This window comes from Ruditapes philippinarum, unplaced genomic scaffold (assembly GCF_026571515.1).
Source record: "Ruditapes philippinarum isolate M1 unplaced genomic scaffold, ASM2657151v2 ctg6164_1_1_1_1, whole genome shotgun sequence".
NCBI lineage: Eukaryota > Metazoa > Mollusca > Bivalvia > Venerida > Veneridae > Ruditapes > Ruditapes philippinarum.
Genome location: NW_026857425.1, coordinates 1 through 24,234, shown reverse-complemented (window position 1 = coordinate 24,234; position 24,234 = coordinate 1). Strand labels below are relative to the sequence as shown.

Genomic DNA, 24,234 nt, shown 5'->3' with positions numbered 1-24,234 from the left:
CCTGGTTAACTAGAGTGGAATTTGTAGTGAGGAATATATCAAGGATATTATTTCCTCGAGTAGGTAAGTTGACCATTTGGGTGAGGTAAGCATCGATGGAAGTTTCTATGATATGTGTATATATAAGGAAGGGTGTTTAGAAGACTGGGATGGACTGGAAGTGTCCGAGTCCATTTTCGGAAGGTTCAAGTGCCCACTCAGATATTTCTAAATCTTTTTTTTTTTACCTTTTCAGGTGATTTTGCGAATTCCAGAAAGCTTTTTGGGACTAGGTCTTGGGAATTTGTAGTACCCTCCAATGACTAGGACTTATTTCCAACTAAGTCTAACTTAACCCATCATAGATCATCACATTGTGATGATAGTTCAGGCATTTCTTAAACAGCAATGCCATTCCTTATGGCGAAGAAAACCCTTCACCGGTCTGCACTCTGTGGTCTTTGTTGAAAATGATCCTGAGATATACTAAAAACATATTTTCTACCAAAAATTGTTGCATGTAATCCTCTCTGAATATTTCTAAACAAAATCAAACAACAGGCTATCTCAAAGCAAAATTTTAATATTTTTTGTGCGTGTAAAAAAAATCATTAAATTGTCCGATGCAGCTTTTTTTTTTTAGATACATGACGTTTAACGGTTAGTGCTCGCGGCGTCTATCACTGATTTTCTAAGCAGTAAATGTAGAAAAATACTAGATTTCTACACGTTTTATTTATACAAATTACAATTAATGAGATACAAATTGGATTATTATGACAAAAGTTAGAAAAAAAAATGATATATCAAATAAGTATCGCATTGATGTCCATATTGTATGTGCATAAAATCTGTGTAAGGCTTCTTCTTTAATCACTAGTAGTTACAGTTCACTGTCCCTTAGCGGCAATTCTATTTAACACACTCTCAAATTGGGTACTTAAGACAAACACGGCGCCTCCCTAATAACAATTTTATTTCCTAATCAATTTTAATAATTTTAGTATCAAATGAAAGATTACTTCATACGCTTTTCATGGATGCGTTAAAATAAAAATGAATTATGCAGAATTATTATTTTTTGTTTCAAAATTTATCATTTGTCTTCTGAAAACCGCTGAAAATTCGGTAAGAAAAACACTTTTAAAAATAATACTTTTACTTAATTTAATGTTACTGAAATAATCTTTAAGCTGATACCAGAATTATATAAATTGGTTAAGAAATAAGAATTTTAAAAATTGGGTGCCGTATTTTCTTACGGAGGTTCAGAGGGAAAATAACGGTGGCACAAAGGTGACATGTGTGTGTTTTTATTTATCTCGTGGCCACGAGTTACTTAGTCGTGGCCACGAGATATCTAAGTCGTGGCCACGAGTTACTAAGTCGTGGCCACGAGATAGCTAAGTCGTGGCCACGAGATAGCTAAGTCGTGGCCACGAGTTATTATGTCGTGAGCACGAGTTACTAAGTCGTGGCCACGAGATACTATGTCGTGGCCACGAGATACTATGTCGTGGCGACGAGTTACTCATTCGCGGCCACGAGATAGCTAAGTCGTGGCCACGAGATACTATATGTCGTGGCCACGAGTTACTAAATCGTGGTCACGAGATAGCTAAGCCGTGGCCACGAGATACTTTGTCGTGGCCACGAGTTACGTACTAAGTCGTGTCCACGAGTTACTAGTCGTGGCCACGAGATAGCTAAGTCGTTGCCACGAGATAAATAACCAATCAAAGTACATTTATTTGAATTTCCCTAATTAACTAGACATGTGCTATAGTACAAGGATGTCCCTACTTCACCGGCCTGTAAAAGTGCCATTTAAACAATTTATTGACTGTTCAATAATTTTCCATTTAGCGTCACTATGACCCTGATTTTTGACCCAATGACCTCGAAATTATTAGATGCCATCTACTGATCAAGTGCAATGATCTTCTATCTATCTATCTACCCTACCAGGATTTATTCCTTCTCATGATATCGTATCAACAAGGTTAACAGGCCGTAGTACGTACAAACTGACCAATTCGATCACAAAATTGTCCCAACAAAAAGCTATAGTCAAAATAATGTCTGATGGGCCTTGGAAGGTGACTTTCTAATATGATCCTAAAGACAAGTTCAAAGTGAATATCTTCAGTATTTTCAAAGATTAATGCTGCATGTAAAAGTAAGTTATAAAGTTTAAAAAATTTATAATATATATATATAGTGTATTCTGATTGGTTAATTATCTCGTGGCCACGGCTTATATAGTTATCTCGTGGCCACGACTTAGTAACTCGTGGCCACGACATATAGTATCTCGTGGCCACGACTTATATAAAGCTATCTAGTGGCCACGACTTAGTAACTCGTGGCCATCGTTTAATAATGATTGTAATGTTTTAGAAAAAATCGCAGCGTCATCTGCGAACAATAATAGAAATATTTGCATATCACCAAGATTAATTATTCCGTCTAAATTATATTTTATATATTTTATACTAATTTCAATTTAAGTGAAAGTGATATAACTAATTGTAGCATAATCCTTCTATTGAAGTGTGTGAACCTTTTTGTGAATTTTCCTTTGATATATATTGAACACAAACTGAATACAAACTGAACTGGCAACACATAGCATGTGATACCTGCAAGTTTACTTAATAATTTGTTAGCAACATTTTTTTAAGTATATAAGGAAATACAAATTGTTCTTTTTTTATTTATTACATTAATGGATAATTAAATAATTCATTCATTCATTTATATTCTTTTATATACATATTATTTATTTGGTTATTTAGTTATTTTCAAACAATATTATTTATTTATTTATTTTTTATACAATATTATTTATTTATTTATTTTACATGCACTATTATTTATTTATTCATTTATTTCATTTTCATAAAATTATACCTTTTTAATCCAATTTATAATCTAATCAATTTAAATATGAGATAACTGTTGAATAAACAACCAATCACCAAGTTCAATAAACAAGGTGACATGCAATTAACACTTATAATGGATGTGTTTTGTATAACAGTGGGCAATACGATGATCATGACTTAAGGTCAAGGACTGAGGAGTTCTTGGAGAAAGTCCACGGTGAATTTATGTACATTTATAAGAATGTGTTTTTAAAACCAGTAAAATGTTATGTTTTATTGCATGTTATATGTAAATGGTTTAATATATTATTACATGTGCAATAACATGTGTTATTTGTTTCTGAATTATTTACTACTTAGAAATGTCTGTAAATTGTCCTTTACTTAAAAAATTATGAATCAAATTATGCTAAAAATAATTAAAATAAACACATGATATAAAAGCATTTTTACAGCTTATTTTAGAAAAAAATTGGATGAGGGGTTCAGTGTCTTACTGATTTTGGGGGGTGAAGTGTCTTGAGGGGTGAGGTGTCTTCAAAATTTGAGGTGTGTAGTGTCTGGAGGGTGATGAAGTGTCTTGCTACCATTGCTACAGCCACGAGATAAATAAAAACACACACATGTCACCTTTGTGCCACCGTACCTTTGTGCCACCGTAAAAAACTATTAAAATTTGTTTAGAAATAAAGAACTTAGTTTGTGCGCCGATTTACTTTCAAAAAGGGCTCACCACTTGGACAATTTGTTGAATGTCCATTTCGCGAAAAAAAACTCATTTCGCTATCGGTCCTTTCCGGTATTTTGGGACAACATTCAAAATGGCCGACGATAGTGTTGAGGAGAAAAAAGTGTGCACATTTATTAAGAAAACAGTAAGAAGACCTCACTTTCAGCGTAAATCACAATCAAGTGGTTCAGGTAAATTACATTAGATAAAGTTTTATCATAATTCTTGACAATAATTCTTACTTAAACAAACATTATAAGCGATGTTGAATGCCCCAAGACGAATTTTAGACGTTTCACTCCCAAGACGTTTCACTATTTAGACGTTTCACTCCCAAGACGGTTCACACCGAGACGTTTCACTCCCATTTTGTCAATTGTATGGGACGTTTCACTCCCAATTTTTAGAGATGTTTACTAGGAAAGTTAACGCATTTTTATTTTGGGGGGAGACAGACATTTCACTATAAATTTGCGACTGTTCGCACCAAGACGGTTCACACCAAGACCTTTTCACTCCCATTTGGGGGTGAGACAGACATTTCACTATTGAGACGGTTCACACAAAGACGGTTCACACCAAAACGTTTCAGTCCCAATTGGGAGTGAAACGTCTTGGTGTGACGGTCTCAATAGTGAAATGTCTGTCTCCCCCCCCCAAGACGGCAAGAGGTCAGACTCACATATTGATTTTCCCATAGACATACATTATTTATGAGAGTAATCAGACCTGGGAAGAAAATATGACAACATTGATAAAAAAAAACCTCTTTGTTCATCTTAGATGTGTCAAAAATGAAAAAAAATGAAATATGAGCCCCCTTAAAAATATAGTATTATGAAATTAGGCAAAGCCTATGAACGGGGAAGTCGATTAAAATAATCGCTAATTTTTATTTTACATTTTCTGTTTTAAAAGTGCAATTTGGTATTCTATATACTGCTTCCGTTTATTCTGGTTCCCTGTCCTATTATGGTCCCCATAGAAGTCTGCAGGGGACTAGTTTACGCATCTTTTTTCAATCAGAGTTTCTTGGCTTTAATCGTTATCTTGTAAGTCGAAAAGTTGTGATTGGCTATTATCGGAATACACCGCCATTTATCATTGCATTACGGCGCCAAACAAGAAATGGTACTGAAAATTTCGCTGATAGGTATAGAATTCTATGTATTTTTTTAATTCTTTTTAAATATACACGTGTAGTCTATAGCCGGGCAAGCCAAAGCCTGGAGCCGCTTCGCGGACACAGGCTTTGACTTCCCCGTATAAGTTAAGAGAAGGCCGGAAACTCCAGATTGGAGTCTACGAGCAAGGGGTTCATTTCCCAGGACGTTGTGAAAACAATTGTCCAGATAATTATTTAAATTAAATAAAATTGTTATCATTATTTCACGTTTGTATTAAACTTCCAAATGAGACCGACCCCAAGTCTCTAGCCCTTCCCGTTTAATGAAATTTAATGGAAGTTTAGGAGTCATTTACTCCCTGATTTTGGCTTGTGACTTCCGAAATCTAATACTTTTCCTTCTTTACCTATATAATGTGACTTCCAATATCAGAGATTTTGCAGTGTCTGACTTCCAAATTTTGGAACTGAGTGGAAGCCCTGCGTTCATGAAATATCTTTAGCATCTGATCCAAGCAAAATTTGAGTTTCAGACCTCTCATCGGTCTTTTGATTCCTTTCTACACCATTATAAATCAGCTGTTCATTATTTTGTAAGGAGTCTTCTGATTGGCCAATAGCAAGGAAACTGCAACGTTTCGCACAAGGATGCCTTATGGCGTAGAAAGCAATCGAAAGACCGTATAGAGGTTTGAAACTCGAATTTCGTGCATATCAGATGTTACTGACAGTTGTGAATGGTCCCATTTAATGTATTTAGTAATACTATTTCGTAAATTCAAGTGATTTTCAGCAGATGACCTTCACTTGTCAGAACATGAAATTATCAGTTTAACTGGTAAATATGCCAGGGGTAAAATAAAAATTGTATTTTCAACACATGCAGATTTTCCTATCAATGACAGAAATGTATTTGAAATGAAAATATTTCTTTCCAACAATTTCTATCCAAATTAAAAATGCAGCACTTTCACTTCAATGGTACAAACACATTTGATTAGTGGTGTTCAGAGTGAAAAGAAAAACATTTTCTGATTACACCAGAATGGGAAAAGATGCGGTACCCACAGGGAGTACCATACACTTGAAAATAAGTGCAAATATCTAAGACACAAATTATGAAAATTGAAATATTTCATTCTTAATGAAACAATTAACAATATAGTGTTAATTTCTAAATTAGTTTTCATACATTAAAACATCCCATAAATTTTTATCCAGTCACCTCATGTCCTATTGAATCTTGCTGTTTTTCTTGCACTTTTTTCAGCCAATTGCTGGCCATGTTGCAAAACAATAGTCTGACCAAGACATTTCACTATTGAGATGTTTCACTCCCAAGACGGTTCTCACCTAGCCGCAAATAGAAAGCTTATATGAAGAGCCCGGTAGGGATTGCTTTTGGACCCCCAGGGTTTTTAAGGTCACTGTTACTAAAAAAAAGAAAAATGGTTTCTGGACAATAACAAATTATAAATGAGTTATTAGTCCCCTACCGGTTTACCGGCAGTGATTTTCCTACTTATATAACAGACTCCGAAAAAAGGCCTCTTCCCAATTGAAATTTTCTTTAAAATCATGCAATTTTCCCAAAAATCTTAACTTAAACCAGCTTTTTTACTTCCCAAATCATCAATTTTATCGATATTTTTTCCCAAAATCAAGAGGCTAAGGTCTCTTCCCAATAAAGTGAGAAAAATCACTGACCGGAGGGGACTTTAGGTTTACCCTCCGTCCGTCTGTCCGTCCGTCTGTCTGTCAGTCCGTCCGTCCACAAAACTGGATCCCGCGATAACTTGAAAAGTACTGGAAATATTTTTATGAAACTTGGAATATAGATAGATGGCAGTATGGAGATTATGCACGTCTTTTTCTTTTCTTCCTATGTTGAAAATTCTGGTTGCTATCGCAACAAATAGGCTAAAAATATGGCAAATTTTACACATAAACTGGATCCAGTGATAGCGCAAAAAGTACTGGAAATATTTTTATGAAACTTGACATATGGGTAGATGGCAGTGTTGAGATTATGCATGTCTTTTTCGTTTCTTCCTATGTTGTAATTTCTGGTTGCTATGGCAACAAATAGGCTGAAAATATGGCAAATTTTACACATAAACTGGATCCAGTGATAAAGCAAAAAGTACTGGAAATATTTTTATGAAACTTGACATATGGGTAGATGGCAGTCTTGAGATTATGCACGTCTTTTTCTTTTCTTCCTATGTTGAAAATTCTGGTTGCTATGGCAACACATAGACTGAAAATATGGCAAATTTTACACATAAACTGAATCCAGTGATAACTCAAAAAGTACTGGAAATATTTTTATGAAACTTGACATATGGATAGATAGCAGTCTTGAGATTATGCATGTCTTATCTGTTCTTCCTATTTTGAAAAAATATCAGTTGCCTTGGCAACAAATAGGCTTAAAACATGGCAAATATAACAATATTTGTGATTAGTCAAAAAGAGCTGAAATTTTTTATGAAATTGCATCTTTAATTCAAGAGTTATCTCCTCTTTAAGAATTTTGCTTTTGTTATATTTTGGTAACAGGGATGTTTCAAATATTAACTTTAGAGTGTCCTTCAGTCCGTCTGTCTGTCTGTTCATAAAAACTGTTTCCTGTGATCACTTTTAAAGAACTTTTCCAACAAGTTTACTTAAAATAGAGAAAAATTGAAACATAAGTGAATGGCCAATGGATGTTCAGAATGTTGATGGGGTTCTAACGGGTAGGGGACTTATGGATTGCTTGCAATACTATGATAATTGCTTGTTGTAATCAAACTTGTTATATAGCAATTGTATGTGTAAACACCCAATTGGGATTGTTGTTACACCCCCTGTCACTAACTAACTGTAGATTAATGGTTTCTGGACAATAATTAAGAGTTAGGAATGAGATATTATAATAAAATTTAGTATAAAGCTTACATGAGACCTCCGTTGGGATTGCTTCTTGACTCCCTGGGGTCAAGGTCACTGTAAGTTAAATTAGAAAATAGGTTTTCTGACAATGAAAAGACATAATAATAAAAATTATCAAATTCAATTTAGAATAAAACAGGGAGTAAAATGTCATTTCACTCCCAAAATATGAATTGTACTAAATCAAAAATGATCTAATTCAATTTAAAATAAAACAGGGAGTGAAATGTGTTTCACTCCCAAAATGGGAGTGATCGAAACGTCTTGGTGTGAACTGTCTTGATAGTGATTCAGTGGAACATCTGTCTACGGATTTTTTTCCCGATATTTTACAACCTATTATAACCTAGCCCAAAATAGGCATATTTTTCCCCTAAAAATGCTATATTTTCCCCTGAAATGCCTGTGCACATTCTTCATCAGAACCACGACTTAATGTTCAGCACCTGACCTATATTATTTAGTTCATGAATTTGTTGGTCTGAAAGACAGAAAGCTCTGTTATAAACAAAGACAGAAAGCTCTGCCATAAACTTTTTTATGCATTCAATATTTAACCATTTACTTTGAAAACTTTTTAATTCACCTTGTTAATGTTTCTATTTTTAGAGAGCAGTGATGAAAATGACGGAAATGTTGTTATCAAAGCAAAGAGAGCTAGAGGACCACAAAGAATGGTTCAGTCAGTAAGTCATTTCACTGAATGTATAGAATTCAATTTATTGTTTCTCATTTATCGTAAGTAATAATCTTGTCAATTCCTTCAACTTTAACTTGGAAAGACCTATCTTATGTTGTGAGAACATGTGAATCAGTCTATCAACTCACGTTTCATGCATGCTTATAGTAAATCTGCAAAAAGTCTTAGATGTACTTGACTTGTCAGACTTCAGGGATGTGATGACTGACCTAGTTCTTTACTGGTACAAAGGCTTATCACATAAAGTTCATGCTTGTAAGGGTTAATGCATTGTTTATACATGTATTAGTACTGTCAAATTGGTATATTTTTGCAGTAAAGTATCCAGAAACACTCCCTTAACTTGAAGTTTGTTCAAATAAAAGCCCTGGGGTTTAAACTGGCCCCGCTCCGGGGGCCTATATACAGGTGAGCGACTTCAGGGCCATCATGGCCCTCTTGTTGTAGTTAAATTTTTAAAAAAATATGACTTGGGGGGGGGGGGGGGGGGGGGGGGGGTCACGCTGTTTTTCCATGAAGTACTACTGGAGTTGAATTCCTAATAAATAAGTAAACATGTTTTGATTTTTTTTTAAGACTAAAAACTAAATAATGAATGGTTTTGTCCAAATTGGAAGAAACACATGTTCTTTTAAGATATTTAGCAAGTAATTTTTGCAGTAAAAGAAATAAATTGGGTCACACTGTTTAACATGAGATACTACTTGAGTAGATTTCCTAATTATTAAGTACCATGTTTTAATTTTTTGTTTAGACGAAGACAAAGAAGGTTGGATATGATGATATATCTGACAGTGACAGTGATGTGGATGTTAGAAAGTCTGTAGCAGTGACTTATAAATCATCTAGAACAGGCGTAAGTCATCTTTGTTTTTTATGTTCACAGAATGTTTCAGCGAAGCAAATAGTTGCAAACTTGTTTTTTTTTAGACTTTTCTGTCACATAAAATTTAAAGTTCTTTTTTTCACCTTCAATTATTAACTGATATATAATCATATCTGATTTCTGTGTGTTAGTATTTTCCATGGACCTCTACTTATGGTCTACTGGGTGACATTGTCCAGCACACTGAAGCTAAAAGTAGATTTCCTACATTTCCTTATAGAACAGAAGTAAGGCCATACAGTGATACTTTTAACAATTTTATTAGAATATTTATAAGACACATTGTCATCTTTTCATTTGAAAACTATTGAAACCATGGAAAGCTTGAAAACTCAACTAGAAATTGATATAAATGAGATATTTATGTACAAGTAGATACATGTAAAATTTATGAATATTACATTCACAAACAACAGATGATATAGATTTTGAAGGAAGTTTTAAATTGAGGTATTTTGAAAAGTATAAAATATAATGGGATTATTTATTTTTTTTGTCAGTCTGCAAAGGGGGTTTTGTTTGTATGGAGCATAGCTCAAAAAACTGTTTGGGGGTATCTTGAAACTTAAAAAGTGGATATATTTCATTCAGGAGAATTGCAGTGCCCAAGAACCACAACTCTCATTGGCTTAATTTTAAAGTTACTGCCCTTTGTCTTTTTTTTTGTCGTCAAGAGCTGAGTATAACTTATGTCAATATAATGTATCAACTTGGAAACAATGTTATACCCTACTGACAAAATGCTATGTAGGTAGGGGATGACGTATGTGCTCCAGAACAATGACATTTATATCAGTTCCATCAGTTATATTTTATAAAGTAAACTTCAGAATTAAAATGTGATATTGATGAATGTATTGTAGAAAAGTGAGGGACCACAAGATATGGGTGCAACATCAACAGTTCAGATTGATACGGACCTAGCAAATGATGCCAGGGCTATCTTTGAGAAACAGCAAGAAATCAACAAGGTTTGTATGTTATCTAAATAATTTAATTAATGTAAATTTTTGCTGATTAATTTGAACAAATGCTATTTTGAAAAAAAGATAATAACTTGTTTGCTATCTTTTCTGCTGTTCAATGTGGTAGGTCAAGGTTGTTTTCAAACATTTGGGAAAAATGTGCATAATAACTCATTATCATTATTCATAAACTCTGTGTTAATTAAGTGGTCTCTTGAATATTATGTATCTTTGTTATTTTTCTGAGAGTAAAAGCTGAAAAGTTGCCATTTGTATCGGGGGCAGCAAAATTATTTGTATATATTGGCAAAGTTGACCCACAGCTATGCAGACAAGTGAATTTTTCAAGAATTTGTAAATATCGTATGAACAAGTAAAAAATAATATATTCAGATAAAATGGACAAGTAAGTCAAAATCAGATTTTGCCAGCCCTGTGTATATACTATACATGGTAAGATAAATAATTTAGCAAAACAGAAAAAAAATTATAACAAATGTAGAGAAATTTTGAATATATTCACATGTATTAATTTTTTGAATGTTAATTTTGTGACAATGCAGGTAATATTTCATGTTACATGTAATGTATAGGAGAGAAATTGAATGTTGAAGTATTTACTGTACAGGAGTTAAAAGGTATAGAAGATGACAAGGTATATAGAGGGATCAACAATTATCAGGTGTTCTATGAAAAGAGAGACACAGCTCAGGGTAATGCAGCAAGTAACTCTGTCAGGTACAGTTCTGTTTTTTTGTTATCATATACATGACTCTCAGCAAGTAACTTGGAATAGCTCATATTTTCAAGTTGCTGCACTTGCTTACCAAGATATTCTTTTACATTTTTTTCATAGTTTAAAACATAAATTAACACTTTGTTATGTCTGTTAAAAATCTGTAAACAGACTAGTGTTTTTGATAGGGATGTCATCTGGAGCCGAAGCGGCCATCCGGATATCCGAATCGTTGTTATATTCTTAGTTGGCTGATATGACGTAACCATATTTTCGCGACCTTTTTCAAAGTGTAATATTTCGTTTTACTTCCTTTTTAATTGAATGTTTCGTGTCAAAAATTTTTCGTTTGTGATTTTATTATTTCTATATAAAATATGACTGTTATTGATAAATTTAGTGCATATGGTACTTACGATTTAAAATGAAATGAAAATGAAATTTACCGCCGATTGTCTCAATTCCTCAATTAGTGCTATAATACACAATAACACTCGCTCACATTTGTGAAAACAATATAACACCCGTAAAATATAAATATGTTTCCATTGTTCAATAACACGCATACAATTTACACACGATGACCTTTGACAGGTGTGTAGCCGGCTTTTCAAAAGAATCTGCCAATCTTTGATGTTTACCAGCATGTAGTCCTGGCTGTTTGATTCGAATCATCAAAGAAGTTGCCGAAACTTACATGAATTACACGCATTTTAAGTGTTCATAAGTAAAAAAAAAAAGTGAAAAAAATGTTTTTAAAAAATGCACATGTTTGATTAACACTACAGTAAAGGAGAAAGTTATTTTGTCGGATAATTATCATATCAATTTCAATACAAGCTGTGATAATTAAAATATTATTATTCATTAGTGCATTTCTTGATTTGATTATTTTATTTCTACGGAGTTTTCATTTTCTCATAATAAGGAGATGACGGGTCGGAAAGCCGAAATATATATTTAAATTTGGACATGAAAAATGTAACATTGTTTAGGGCTGGGGCGTGTATTCGAGTACTCGGATAATCACGAATCAAAATGAAAAATCGAGTACGAATATTCGTCAGTCCAGAGATCGTGGATTGCGATCTTATTTGTTTATTATACATTCGCTGTTTTTTACACTTTAAATGTAAAAAAAAATTAATTTGTGTATGAATTATGCGACGTTTACCTAAATACAATTTGCTCATTAAAGACAGGAAGTAAACAAAAATGTACCATGATGCTGAGCTAGCACTTTATCTTTATTGAGCATTTGTTTTTAAATATTTTTAGTCGCTATGTCACGGATTTATATTACATGTATACATGTAATGATGTAATATAAATCCGTGGCTATGTATAGATCTATATAATGACGTATCATGTATTGAAGACTGTTTTATTTTTAGGAATCCACAATTTGCTAAACGCAATTTAATACGTCAGTGTGACATTACATGTATTGGCTGAAAAGGAGTCGCACCAATATAAAAATCCCACCAGCAAAATTTACTTCCAATTTTTGGAAATACTTGTCTTTTCATGCGATTAGACAAGTTCGTTGTACCACGCTATATAAGTCAATTTGCCATGGCATGTTTTACAAACTGCTTTTTCCTCATTTTCATTGAAAGTAAATTCTGCTGGTGGAATTTTATATTGGGGCGACACGTTTTCAACCTAGTTTATATTTGCATCACATATATGTTTAATGAATAATTAAATTAATGTCAAGTATTGTTTTAAGAAAAATAAACATGTTTTCAGAACTAATGTTCATGTTTTTATGGGTGTCTTGATAACAAAAGATTTGTGGTTCGATTTGTGAATCGCGTGTGCTGAATCGTGGATCAGATCGGATCGTCACTTACCCGACGATCCACACCCCTAACATTGTTGCCGATGACAATCGCACGGGCCTTAGAATCGTTGCCGATGAAAATCGCAAGGGTCTTAAAATATTCATCTTAAATCCTACTAAACTTAATTTGTTCGGTGTTTAATATATATTTACATTTGTCATACCTGACTCGTAATTATTATAGTAATTATTGATTTTTTGTGGTCCGCAGAGATTATGATGTGTATTGTCAAACTAAGGTACAATATACAATATGGTGTCAACATCATGTTTACATTGATTAATTCAACGCATGTTTTTTTTATCACATTTTCTCTATATTCTGAAATATTTTATGCGAACATCCGGATCCGAAAGTCGGCTCCGGACACCGAATCGTGATCCGAAAGTTCGGATATCCGGACTCCGAATGACATCCCTAGTTTTTGATTAAACTGTGGTAACTACAAACAAAATTGTATTCAATTTTATGTAAATAAATCAACTCCTAAAATTTAATCCAGATTTTGTAAAAGACTTCATAAAAATTTATATGTATATTTTAGATGAAGTGAATTTTGTCAATGTTTGAGATATATCTATAAGACTTTGAATAAAATTGACATGCAAACATTCATTACATAGTTATTATAAAGGCATTGAACACACTGTCATAAATTCATTTCATAAGAATTGCAAGTTGATCAATCATGTTTTTTGTACATGCTGTATATAATTTGTCTAAAGGTGTTTTTCAATTTTGTTTTAATGCAAATGTCATTTAAATTTGAAGGAATATGCATGATACATCATGTCACATATAATGTTCCAAGAACTAGATAAACACATGTACATTTTGTTAAAGAAATGATAAATTATTTCACTATATTTTATAGATCTGATTATTTTAAACTCAATTCAAAATATTTTTTTCTTAAATTGTTAAACTACAGCAGCTTAAACTATAAAATTAGTTCAAGTTATGAAAATACCATTGAAATGCATTTTTGTTTTTTGTAGGAAAGGACCTCTACGGGCACCAGCTCATTTGAGAGCAACAGTAAGATGGGATTATCAACCTGATATATGTAAAGATTATAAAGAAACTGGCATGTGTGGGTTTGGAGGTATGTTTTCATGTTGTATTGTGATTTCAGAGACAGTGATATACTGCAATATTATTGCCCCTTGTGGTTGAAGGGTTGCCCTGAAAGGGTTGAGGCATAAGAATTACAGGTACTTTTTATCCATGTGTGATCATAAGAGGTTACTTAATGGGTTTGTATAACTGGAGTCTATGTGTCTCTATTAGCTTCAGCAGGTGAGATGGTTTTGACCCCTGGCATTGCTTTGAAGTTTGTAATGCCTGCGGTTAGCCAAAATCATCTTTTCTGTTTTGGCGCCATATGACCTAAACTGTGTTTGTCGCTGTAAAACCAAACACAAAGTATCAGTAAGTGAAATCCAGCATTGACTTGAATGATCCGTGATATAAACTACCTGTATGTTAATTTTTGATTTTGACTTAATTAAAATCATTCGTCTTTGATTCAGAGTGTATTATCAAATAATAATAAATTAATATCAGGGTTAGATGTAATGGCAATTAGTATTTGATTATTGATTTTTTTGTGAATGAGTAACGCTTATAAATTGTACTTTTGCATTGGGTGTATCCTACAATGCTTGACCACCACAAAATTTAAAGTTTTAGCTGTGAAGAAAGACATCAATAGTTCATTGTTTTAAGATATGTTCAGAAATTTTCTATGACAATACAAATGTTCAGTTCTTTCCTAACTGCTTACAATTTATCAGATGTTTGAGTCTCACACATATAGTCGAGACAACAATGTCTTAAATTTTGACCTTGACACGTTGATTAGAGTAAGATTCTGCTTGAAATATAGTCAAGGTGGCAAAACTTAAGTGTTATCAGTGTCCTGGAAAGTTGCTACATTATCTATTTATTGCTGATTCAACTTGAAAAATTATGTTCATTTTACAGAATGTTTGATCATAAAGTTACTTTAATTTTGTATTAATTAAGTGATCTCCTGGGCATAGTGGCTCATGTTAATGACATTTTATGAATTAGCTTTCTCAGTTGTGAGTTTGAATCTGTCCACTGATAAGAAATACTTATAGTTTAGAAAGGTATCTACATCATAAATTATGTTAGGTTGTTGGTTCTATTCATTTGTCTCGTTCATGCCTGAAATAATGAATAGAAAGGGTATATGATATCTTCACTCACATGTAAGCTGGAAAGTCATAAAGACCTTTCACACTACACAAATGTATCTGTTTATGTGACTGAAAACAAAGCTGAAAAAAGGAGATAAAACAATGTTTTATTAAATCTAAATTTTATATGTTTACAGACAGTTGTAAATTTTTGCATGACAGAAGTGATTATAAACATGGCTGGCAACTAGAAAGGGAGATGGAGCAAGGTACATACGGACATGGACGTAAGTACATTGATACAAACACTATATTAATGAGTAATAAGTATATCATCTGTACAATAAAACAAAAATGCTAACAATAAAAGAAAATTTAATCAGTACATGCAAATCTTAACAAATATTTTCTTCAAATTTTTTACAAAATCCCTGTTTGTTTCAGGCAATTTTGGTGTATTATAAAATTCAACATTACATTTTATGAGCTTTGCTGCTGTGGCATTACCATGCTTTTTTAAGGCAGACTGAAACTGTACTGAAGGGATATTAAATTATATAATTTGCGATTACAATGTACATACATGACACATTAAACTTAACACTGGTATAAATTTAATGAAGACAAAATGAAAATTTGCAGGATTTTAAAACAAATTCTGGATCATCCTTCATATAATACATTGAATTCCATACTACTACATTCATATTTAAAATCTAATAATTCATTTAAGTAGCTTTTGTTTAAGCATTGCGTGTTATTTACAAAGTGAAAAATTTACAATGCAAAGAACATGATTAATATGGAAATTAGATAGGTTTTATACATTTAGGGATATGATAAAATTTGTGATTTTGATGACTTGTAACCAGTATAGTAATGTTAGGAAGTTGTTTGTTTTAGAGGAGGAGAATTACGAGATCAGTAGCGATGAGGATGAGCTCCCTTTCAGATGTTTTATATGTAGAAAATCTTTTGTTAACCCTGTCATAACAAAGTAAGTACATTGGTATTGACTATATTCTTTTTAGCTCGACTATTCGAAGAATATGAGAGCTATTGTAGTCGCCCCGGCGTCGGCGTCAGCGTCCGCGTCGGCGTCTGCGTTGGTTAAAGTTTTTTGTAAAGTCAAATATCTCAATTATTACTTGAGATATTCAATTGAAACTTACAATACTTATTTATAGTAACAAGGTACATCAGATTGACAAGTTGGATAACTCTGCCTACAATATTGACAGAATTATGCCCCTTTTTAACTTAGAAATTTTGGTTAAAGTTTTTTGTAAAGTCAAATATCTCAATTATTGCTTGAGATATTCAATTGAAACTTACAATACTTATTTATAGTAACAAGGTACATCAGATTGACAAGTTGGATAACTCTGCCTACAATATTGACAGAATTATGCCCCTTTTTAACTTAGAAATTTTGGTTAAAGTTTTTTTATAAAGTCAAATATCTCAATTATTGCTTGAGATATTCAATTGAAACTTACAATACTTTATTTATAGTAACAAGGTACATCAGATTGACAAGTTGGATAACTCTGCCTACAATATTGACCAGAATTATGCCCCTTTGGAACTTAGAAATTTTGGTTAAAGTTTTTTTATAAAGTCAAATATCTCAATTATTGCTTGAGATATTCAATTGAAATTTAAAATACTTTTTTATAGTAACAATGAACATCAGTTTGCAAAATTGCATAACTCTGTCTGCAAAATTTGCAGAATTATTTGCCCCTTTGAAAGTTAGAAATTTTGGTTAAAGGTCTTCAAAGATATTTACTTGAAACTTTACACATGCACTTAGGGTCATAATTGGAGGGTCATAATTGTATGTCACTGACCAAGTTCCATAACTCTATCTTGCATTAAGGCTGATTCATATTCCCTTTTCTACTTAGTCTCTTGGTTAATGTTTACATGCAAGTTTTACATATCTCAATAACTATTAAAGATATTTATTTAAAACTTCACATATGCATTTAGGGTCATAATTGTAGGTCACAGACAAAGATCCATAATTCTATCTTGCATTTAGGCTGATTTTTCTCCCCTTTTTCAACTTAGAAATTCATGGTAAAGTTTTGCTTGTAAGCTGTTATCTCAATAACTACTGAAGGGTTTGTGCCTTTTTGGAACAATTTTATGCATTCATAATAATAAAGCAGTGATTTACTTGATAAAACATCTTAACCTTTTCCCTTATATAAGCGTGTTTCGACGGCTTTTTGACCCCCCCCCCCCCTTTTTTTGAGGCCTCAAACAGTGAAAAAATGCCCTATTTAGGCCCCCAACACTGTCTTTTGTTTGAGAAATGTTGTTAAAAAAGTGACCATTTTTTCGGCGCCGTCCTCCATCCAAATATTACATCAGGGGGTTGCCAGAAGGGGGATGTGCCCCCTTCTGTTTGGGGGGTTTGAAGGGGGGCGGAGTCCCCCTCATCGCCAAGAAAATTTTGGACTTGTGAGAGGCTTAAAATGACCCCAGGTTGATCATAAGGTAACGTGTAACCAACGCTGAAAAGCCTTTGACTCTATCTCAATCCCTTGAGAAGTTGCAGCACTTTGAAATAAATTTTGATGGAAAAAATGGAGGCAAAAAAGTGATTTTTGGCAATTTTGAGATGTCCCCTCGTTGCCATGGTAACAGGAAATTTAAGACTGAGCATGTCGTTACAAAGGCAATGGTCCAGTCAACATTTGTGCCAAGTTTGATTAGTATTGAAGCATTTTTCATAGTTTCATAGCAGTTTGAACTTGTAACAGGAGGCTTTTCAGTGAAAATGGCCATTTTTCACAATATGCTCATGGGGGAAAGGGTTAATAACAAGCCTTTGTACCTTTTCTGTCAAATTTATGTATTCATAGGTTATTAGTATTATTATACTCAATAAAACACCCTTGTGACATTACCTTCCGAATAGTCAAGCCAATACTGTATAATTGGCCTATAACATGAATTTATAAAAAAAAATTGGCCCTTTAGTGAACTTAAAAAATTTAACATTATGAAGGCTCTTTTACTATCAAGCACTTAGAATAGTCGAGCATGCTGTCCTACTGACAGCTCTTGTTATTCATCTATTTGATGTGCAGAATGTTCCATATTTTAACCACTTATAAGTATACAGTGTGCTATTAAATGCCACTATGGGACTTCAGTCAGTTAAAAATATCAACAATAACATCAGTCAGTAATAACACTGTTAAAATAACATTTAAGTATTATTAGAAATAATATTTATATCATTTGCTGAATTTTAATAACCATTCGATCAGATACATTTTGCAAAATAATTTTGAAGTCTTTGTTAGAATTATTATAAATTGTGCCGTTATTCAGCTTGTGTGGTAATTTTTTTATTAGCTCACCTGAGCTTGCTCAGGGTGAGCTTTTAGGATCGATGAATGTCCGTCGTCCGTCCGGCCGTCCACAATTGCTTGTGAACACTCTAGCGGTCGCATTTTTGCCTAAATCATCATCAAACTTGGTCAGGATGCTTATCTAGTTGAAAGCTCGGATGAGTTCGAACATGGGTCATCTCAGATGAAAAACTAGGTCACAAGAGCTAAAAATAGAAAAACCTTGTGAACACTCTAGAGGTCACATTTTTGACCCAATCTTCATCAAACTTGGTCAGGATGTTTGTCTAGGTGATAGCTCGGATGAGTTCGAACATGGGTCATCTCGGATGAAAAAGTAGGTCACAGGAGCTATAAATAGAAAAACCTTGTGAACACTCTAGTGGTCACATTTTTGAACCAATCATCATCAAACTTGGTCAGAATGCTTGTCTAGTCAATTGCTTGGATGAGTTCGAACATGGGTCATCTCTGATGAAAAACTAGGTCACAGGAGCTAAAAATAGAAAAACCTTGTGACCACTCTAGTGGTCACATTTTTGACCCAATCATCATCAAACTTTGTCAGGATGCTTGTTTAGATAATAGCTCGGATGAGTTCGAATATGGGTCATCTCGGATGAAAAACTAGGTCACCGGAGCTATAAATAGAAAAACCTTGTTAACACTCTAGCGGTCACATTTTTGCATCAATCATCATCAAACTTGGTCAGGATGCTTATCTAGTTGATAGCTTGGATGAGTTTCGAACATGGGTCATCTCGGATGAAAAAGTAGGTCACCGGAGCTAAAAATAGAAAAACCTTGTTAACACTTAAGCGGTCACATTTTTGCATCAATCATCATCAAACTTGATCAAGATGCTTGTCTAGGTAATAACTCGGATGAGTTCGAACATGGGTCATCTCGGATGAAAAAACTAGGTCACAGGAGCTAAAAATAGAAAAACCTTGTTAACACTCTAGTGGTCACAATTTTGACTCAATTGTCATCAAACTTGGTCAGGAAACTTGTCTAGGTCATTGCTGGGAATAAATCGAACATGGGACATCTCGGATGAAAAACTAGGTCACAGGAGCTAAAAATAGAAAAATCTTGTTAACACTCTAGTGGCTACTGTTGTGATCTAAATATTCTGTTAATTGGTCTGAAAGTTTGTTTTGATGATTTCTAAGTCAAGATCGAACATGGGTCATCTTGGATGAAAAACTAGGTCACACCGCCCAAATATGGAAAAACCTTGTTAACATTCTAGTGGTCACATTTTCGACTCCATTATCATCAAACTTGGTCAGAATGCTTGTCTAGGTAATTGCTTGGATGAGTTCGAAATCGCATGTGAAACTAGGTCACCGGAGCTAAAAATAGAAAAATCTTGTTAACACTCTAGTTGCTACTGTTTTGATCCAAGTATCTTGGAAATTGGTCTGAAAGTTTGTTTTGATGATTTCTAGGTCAAGTTTGAATATGTGTCACCTGGGTAAAAAACTAGGTCGCACTGCTCAAATATGGATAATCCTTGTTAACACTGTAGTGGTCACATTTTTGACTCACCTGTCATGAGACTTGGTCAGAATGCTTGTCTAGGTAATTGTTTGGATGAGTTTGATAATTCAGGTGAGCGATCTAGGGCCATCATGGCCCTCTTGTTATTGTTGTATAAAAACTGTAAATGAAGGTTTACATATAAGGTGAAGAAAACATGCATTAAGTGATAAAAAAGAGGGCATATACCACTGCACTATTTTTGATATATTGCATAACTCAGGGTGCTTTGAAAAAATAACTGAAAGCAATGATCATCCTGCTAAAAATGTAACTGTCAAATGACATAGCATTTGCACATGAAAAGCAAGCTTTTTTCATGCATTAACATTTGCAGGAGCCCCCAGATTTATTAAAATTCCTGGCCTATCAGGCTCGAGCTTTAAATGTATCCTCTTGCTTCTACATATGTTACATATAAAAGGTGCATGAACTCTCTTTTTTCATACCCATTTTCATATTTGATAGAATAGTATTAATGTTTAGGTATTGTTATTTATATTTTCATAATAAATGGTCATTCTTTTACACTGATATATTACAATATACAATTTGTTATGTAAACAATTAACTTGTCTGTTCTAAAAATAGTGGGGCTATCCTTCTATATGGGATGTCAGCTTCAGGGTAACACTTTGGTTAATGTTTTACATGCAGCATCTTGTTCAACTCATGAACTATTTAAGATATTTGGTGTGCAAGTTCACACAGGTCTTTGAGGTCATAATGGGGGTCATTATCCAAGGCCATTAACTCTAGCATTAATTTTGACAGATTTATTGCCCTTTTTGTCTTAAAAAATTTCTGTTTAAATTTTTAAACTACTAAAGGTATTTGTGCAGCTGAAACTTAATGCATGTATTTGGTATCATAAAAAGTCACCAACAAAGGCATATAAAATGGATATTGCTTTTGACTGAATTATGGCCCTTTGTGAAATAAGAAAGTTCTTGGTTTATGTTTTGTATGAACATCAATCTTCAAAACTATAGAAGGTATTCACTTGAATCTAGATACATGTATATTGATGACCAGAATTGGAAGTAAATGTCTAAGCCTGTAAGGCCTATAACTTTGACTTGAATTTTGACTGATTTATGGCCCTTTGTGTGCATGTGTAAATTCTAAGGTCAATATCCAAACCTCTCTTTGTTGATACCTACATTATGAAAGTTGTTATTTTACATTTAATAAAGTGAATAGTCAAGCAGCTGACACTTGCCTCTTTAAACTTCCTTCAGTTTTAGTGCATGCATATTTGTTGTCAAAAGTTTATAAACCGTAACAAGGTAGCATTCATTTCATCGTGAATTTGAGCATTTGTTGATGTATTCTGTTTTGTATTTATCTAGATGTAAACATCATTTTTGTGAAAAGTGTGCATTGTCGCAGTACAAAAAGTCTCAGAGATGTTTTGTTTGTAATGAACAGACCATGGGAGTATTTAACCCGGCAAAAGGTAATACACAATTTCAAATAGATTATGGTATCCACAAAAGTGTGGCAGCTGTGAATGATTTAAAACATGTGGTATGACGAGCATAGAAAGTTCTGTTCAACTTTTATTATATGGTCAAATGTTTGTTATGTGGTGCGGAAATGTTGAACATTGAGTGCTGTCTTGATACTGATACATAAATATATTTATATCATAATTGATCTTTCATAGTTTTGTCTTCCTTTACTGTGAGCAGTGTTAGATAAGTTGTGTTGTCATCTATGACAGGTTTTGTATAAAAGATGTGTTAATTAGAATATTTCATTCTGTAAAAGTTGTTTTAAAGCCAATGAAAATATGTAGCAACACATGGAATTGTGAACATTTCTATGCTTCTGAAACTTTTATTGCAATTAATCAAACAAGAACTTGAAGAAAAAAGATGACATTCAAATGTTTATAGAGAGAAGATTTGAGCTCAATTTTGCATTGATGAAAAAGATTCTTTCCTTTACCAATAAAGTATTTTCATTGTCAAATTGTTCTTTCAAGCTTTATATATCAGAAACTTTATCTCCCCTACAGAATTGATTGCCAAATTAAAGAAAAGGAAGGAAGAAGGAATTGCAGACCCTGATAGTGATAGTGATGATGATAATGACTGACAACACTCCCTACAAGATTCAGTTGTGTTCAAAATGTTGCTTACTAAGCAATGCCATCCTGACAATTGGTCAATGTAATGCATAAATGTACATTTACATTTACCAATTTAGTGCTCAGATTGATGATCATAATATTAGTGAAGTGGAGGAGTTTATTTATTTGAGTTCAAAACTTAGCATGCAGATGACAAATACTGCAAAATCATTATTATACTTTGTGCACTTATTTTCTTGGATAGGTCAATCCGTGAATTAAAGATTCAACGAAATTTCATTTTGTCTGCTGTAAGATTATATTGCATCACATTATTTACATTTTACCTTTTGGAAAAATAAACAGTCCACAAATTTAAGTGCCCACAAAAATAATTGTTCTTTATGACAAAAGCACGAAATTTCATGTCCACAAAATTAAGTTAATTCACAGTATGATGGATTTTCTTTATTTATCCTTTTTTTGTTTTATAAAGAACATAATAGTGTTTATCAACACCTTAAAAATGAATAAATTCTAGAACTGACGTGATTGTTATTGATGTTTAATATCTTTATATTTAATCTAATCGTAAATATCTGTATTATAATGAAATATGTGAAATAAAAAATAATCATGTACAATACCAGCTGATATAAGATAGGGCTGAATGTCAGTAATATTTTTAGAATAAAATTCTTGTATCAGCTTATTTTCTTTGTTTACTGTTTTATTAATATTGCACAGAATTTAGCCAATGACTAATTTTCTTAATTAAAAAAAAAGTTTACTGAAGAAGACTAACCGTTGAAAGCTGTAGAAAAGCATTTGTTTTCATTGAACTGATATATTATATATATTAGTTATTCCAAGTCTCAGTTGAAATTAAACACTTTATACTCTTGATTGACTTTAAGGTGAAACATCCATATAATGAACTTTTTGTTTCCAAACTAATTAGTTTCAGGTTTTCTTAAAATTTAACTTTAAATAATGAAAATATATAATAATATTCACTAGGTTACCATATATTCTTAGTAACATTCATTTATAAGCTTGACTTTTTCGAAGAATTAATTATGAGTTGTCGATCCTGTTGCTGTCCAGAAACTTCAATATTTTATATCTTAATGAAATATCTTCATACTTTGATTGAACAAGTCTTTTGCTACCATCAATTTATTATTAAACCTTAAATTTGTTTATGTTACCCCACCTAAGTGGAGCTCTTGTTATGTATTGATTGGTGTTAGTCTGTGCTGCTCCTGCTTGGTCCTCTTTAAAAGATTTATAATCATTCCACTGTAGTATAACTTCAACCTATATTGGACACAAATATTTATTACCTTGCTATGCAACATCCAAAATTTATACTACTACAGTCGCAACAAGTGTTGCTGACTTTTCTTTTCAGAATGACACTGTTTCTTCATTATTTGTCTGATAATGAATTGTTCTGTAGGATATGGGACTTACTTGGCGTCCATTTAATGTTGTTTCTTAGTCAGTCTGTCTGTCTGTCTGTCTACGGGTTCAAATATATTTCTGTCATATGCTGTTTAATTTACAAATAATACAATGTTTTATGTAAGTATGGACAGTCAATAGGTGCCCACCTTTTCTACATACTGTTCAGAATTAACACCATTAGTGACAAAAGTATACCTAGAATTAACACCATTAGTGACAAAAGTATACCTGACTGATGATTTTTAAAAAAAATAGATAAAAACAGAATCCCTAAAGAAAGCCCAACGCGGCAAAATTGAAAATGTTGCAGGCTCGGTTTGATTGAGCCTGTTCATGAACGGTACTGTCAAGTGCAAACTACCGTCCACGCCCCTTTAACATTTAAACATGAAATAGTAAAATTTTGAATTTAGAAACATCCGCAGATGTGTTCATACGGCGGTTATCATGGAACCTTCAATGTGACACTTCCTTGCCATTCCATGAAAAGCGGCGTATGGTCCCCGAGTAATAAAAAGCGTGTGCCCTAAACGAGAAAACAATGCGCGGAACTAAATAAAATGGAATTTTGAAAGGGGATCAGAGGTTATGAAGCCTGCGTATCACATATAAGACGTCAAAAGACAAATTTAAAAAGCAGGCAACATATCCTAAGGGTGATTCAACATTATTCAAGTAGGAATATTGGAACCACCCAACTAGAAAATGCCGTAAAGTTGCAACTAAAAATACTACAAACACAACAAAAATGTCGTGCTGAACGATCTTCAAGGATCGAAAATATAACATCATTGATTAAATGTACGGGGGGA

The 24,234-nt window shown here is 33.1% G+C and overlaps 1 protein-coding gene across 1 annotated transcript; it reads left to right on the top strand.

Annotated features, from left to right (window-relative positions):
* Nucleotides 1-3,645: 3,645 nt before the first annotated feature.
* Nucleotides 3,646-22,662, top strand: LOC132749688 (E3 ubiquitin-protein ligase RNF113A-like). The gene is made up of 10 exons (XM_060739543.1): nucleotides 3,646-3,788; nucleotides 8,270-8,346; nucleotides 9,115-9,216; nucleotides 10,110-10,217; nucleotides 10,840-10,949; nucleotides 13,793-13,899; nucleotides 15,157-15,246; nucleotides 15,863-15,956; nucleotides 21,228-21,334; nucleotides 21,899-22,662. Exons 1-10 carry the CDS (start codon nucleotides 3,689-3,691, stop codon nucleotides 21,976-21,978), a joined length of 975 nt encoding a protein of 324 aa, XP_060595526.1. The 5' UTR covers nucleotides 3,646-3,688; the 3' UTR covers nucleotides 21,979-22,662.
* The last annotated feature ends 1,572 nt before the right edge of the window (nucleotides 22,663-24,234 follow it).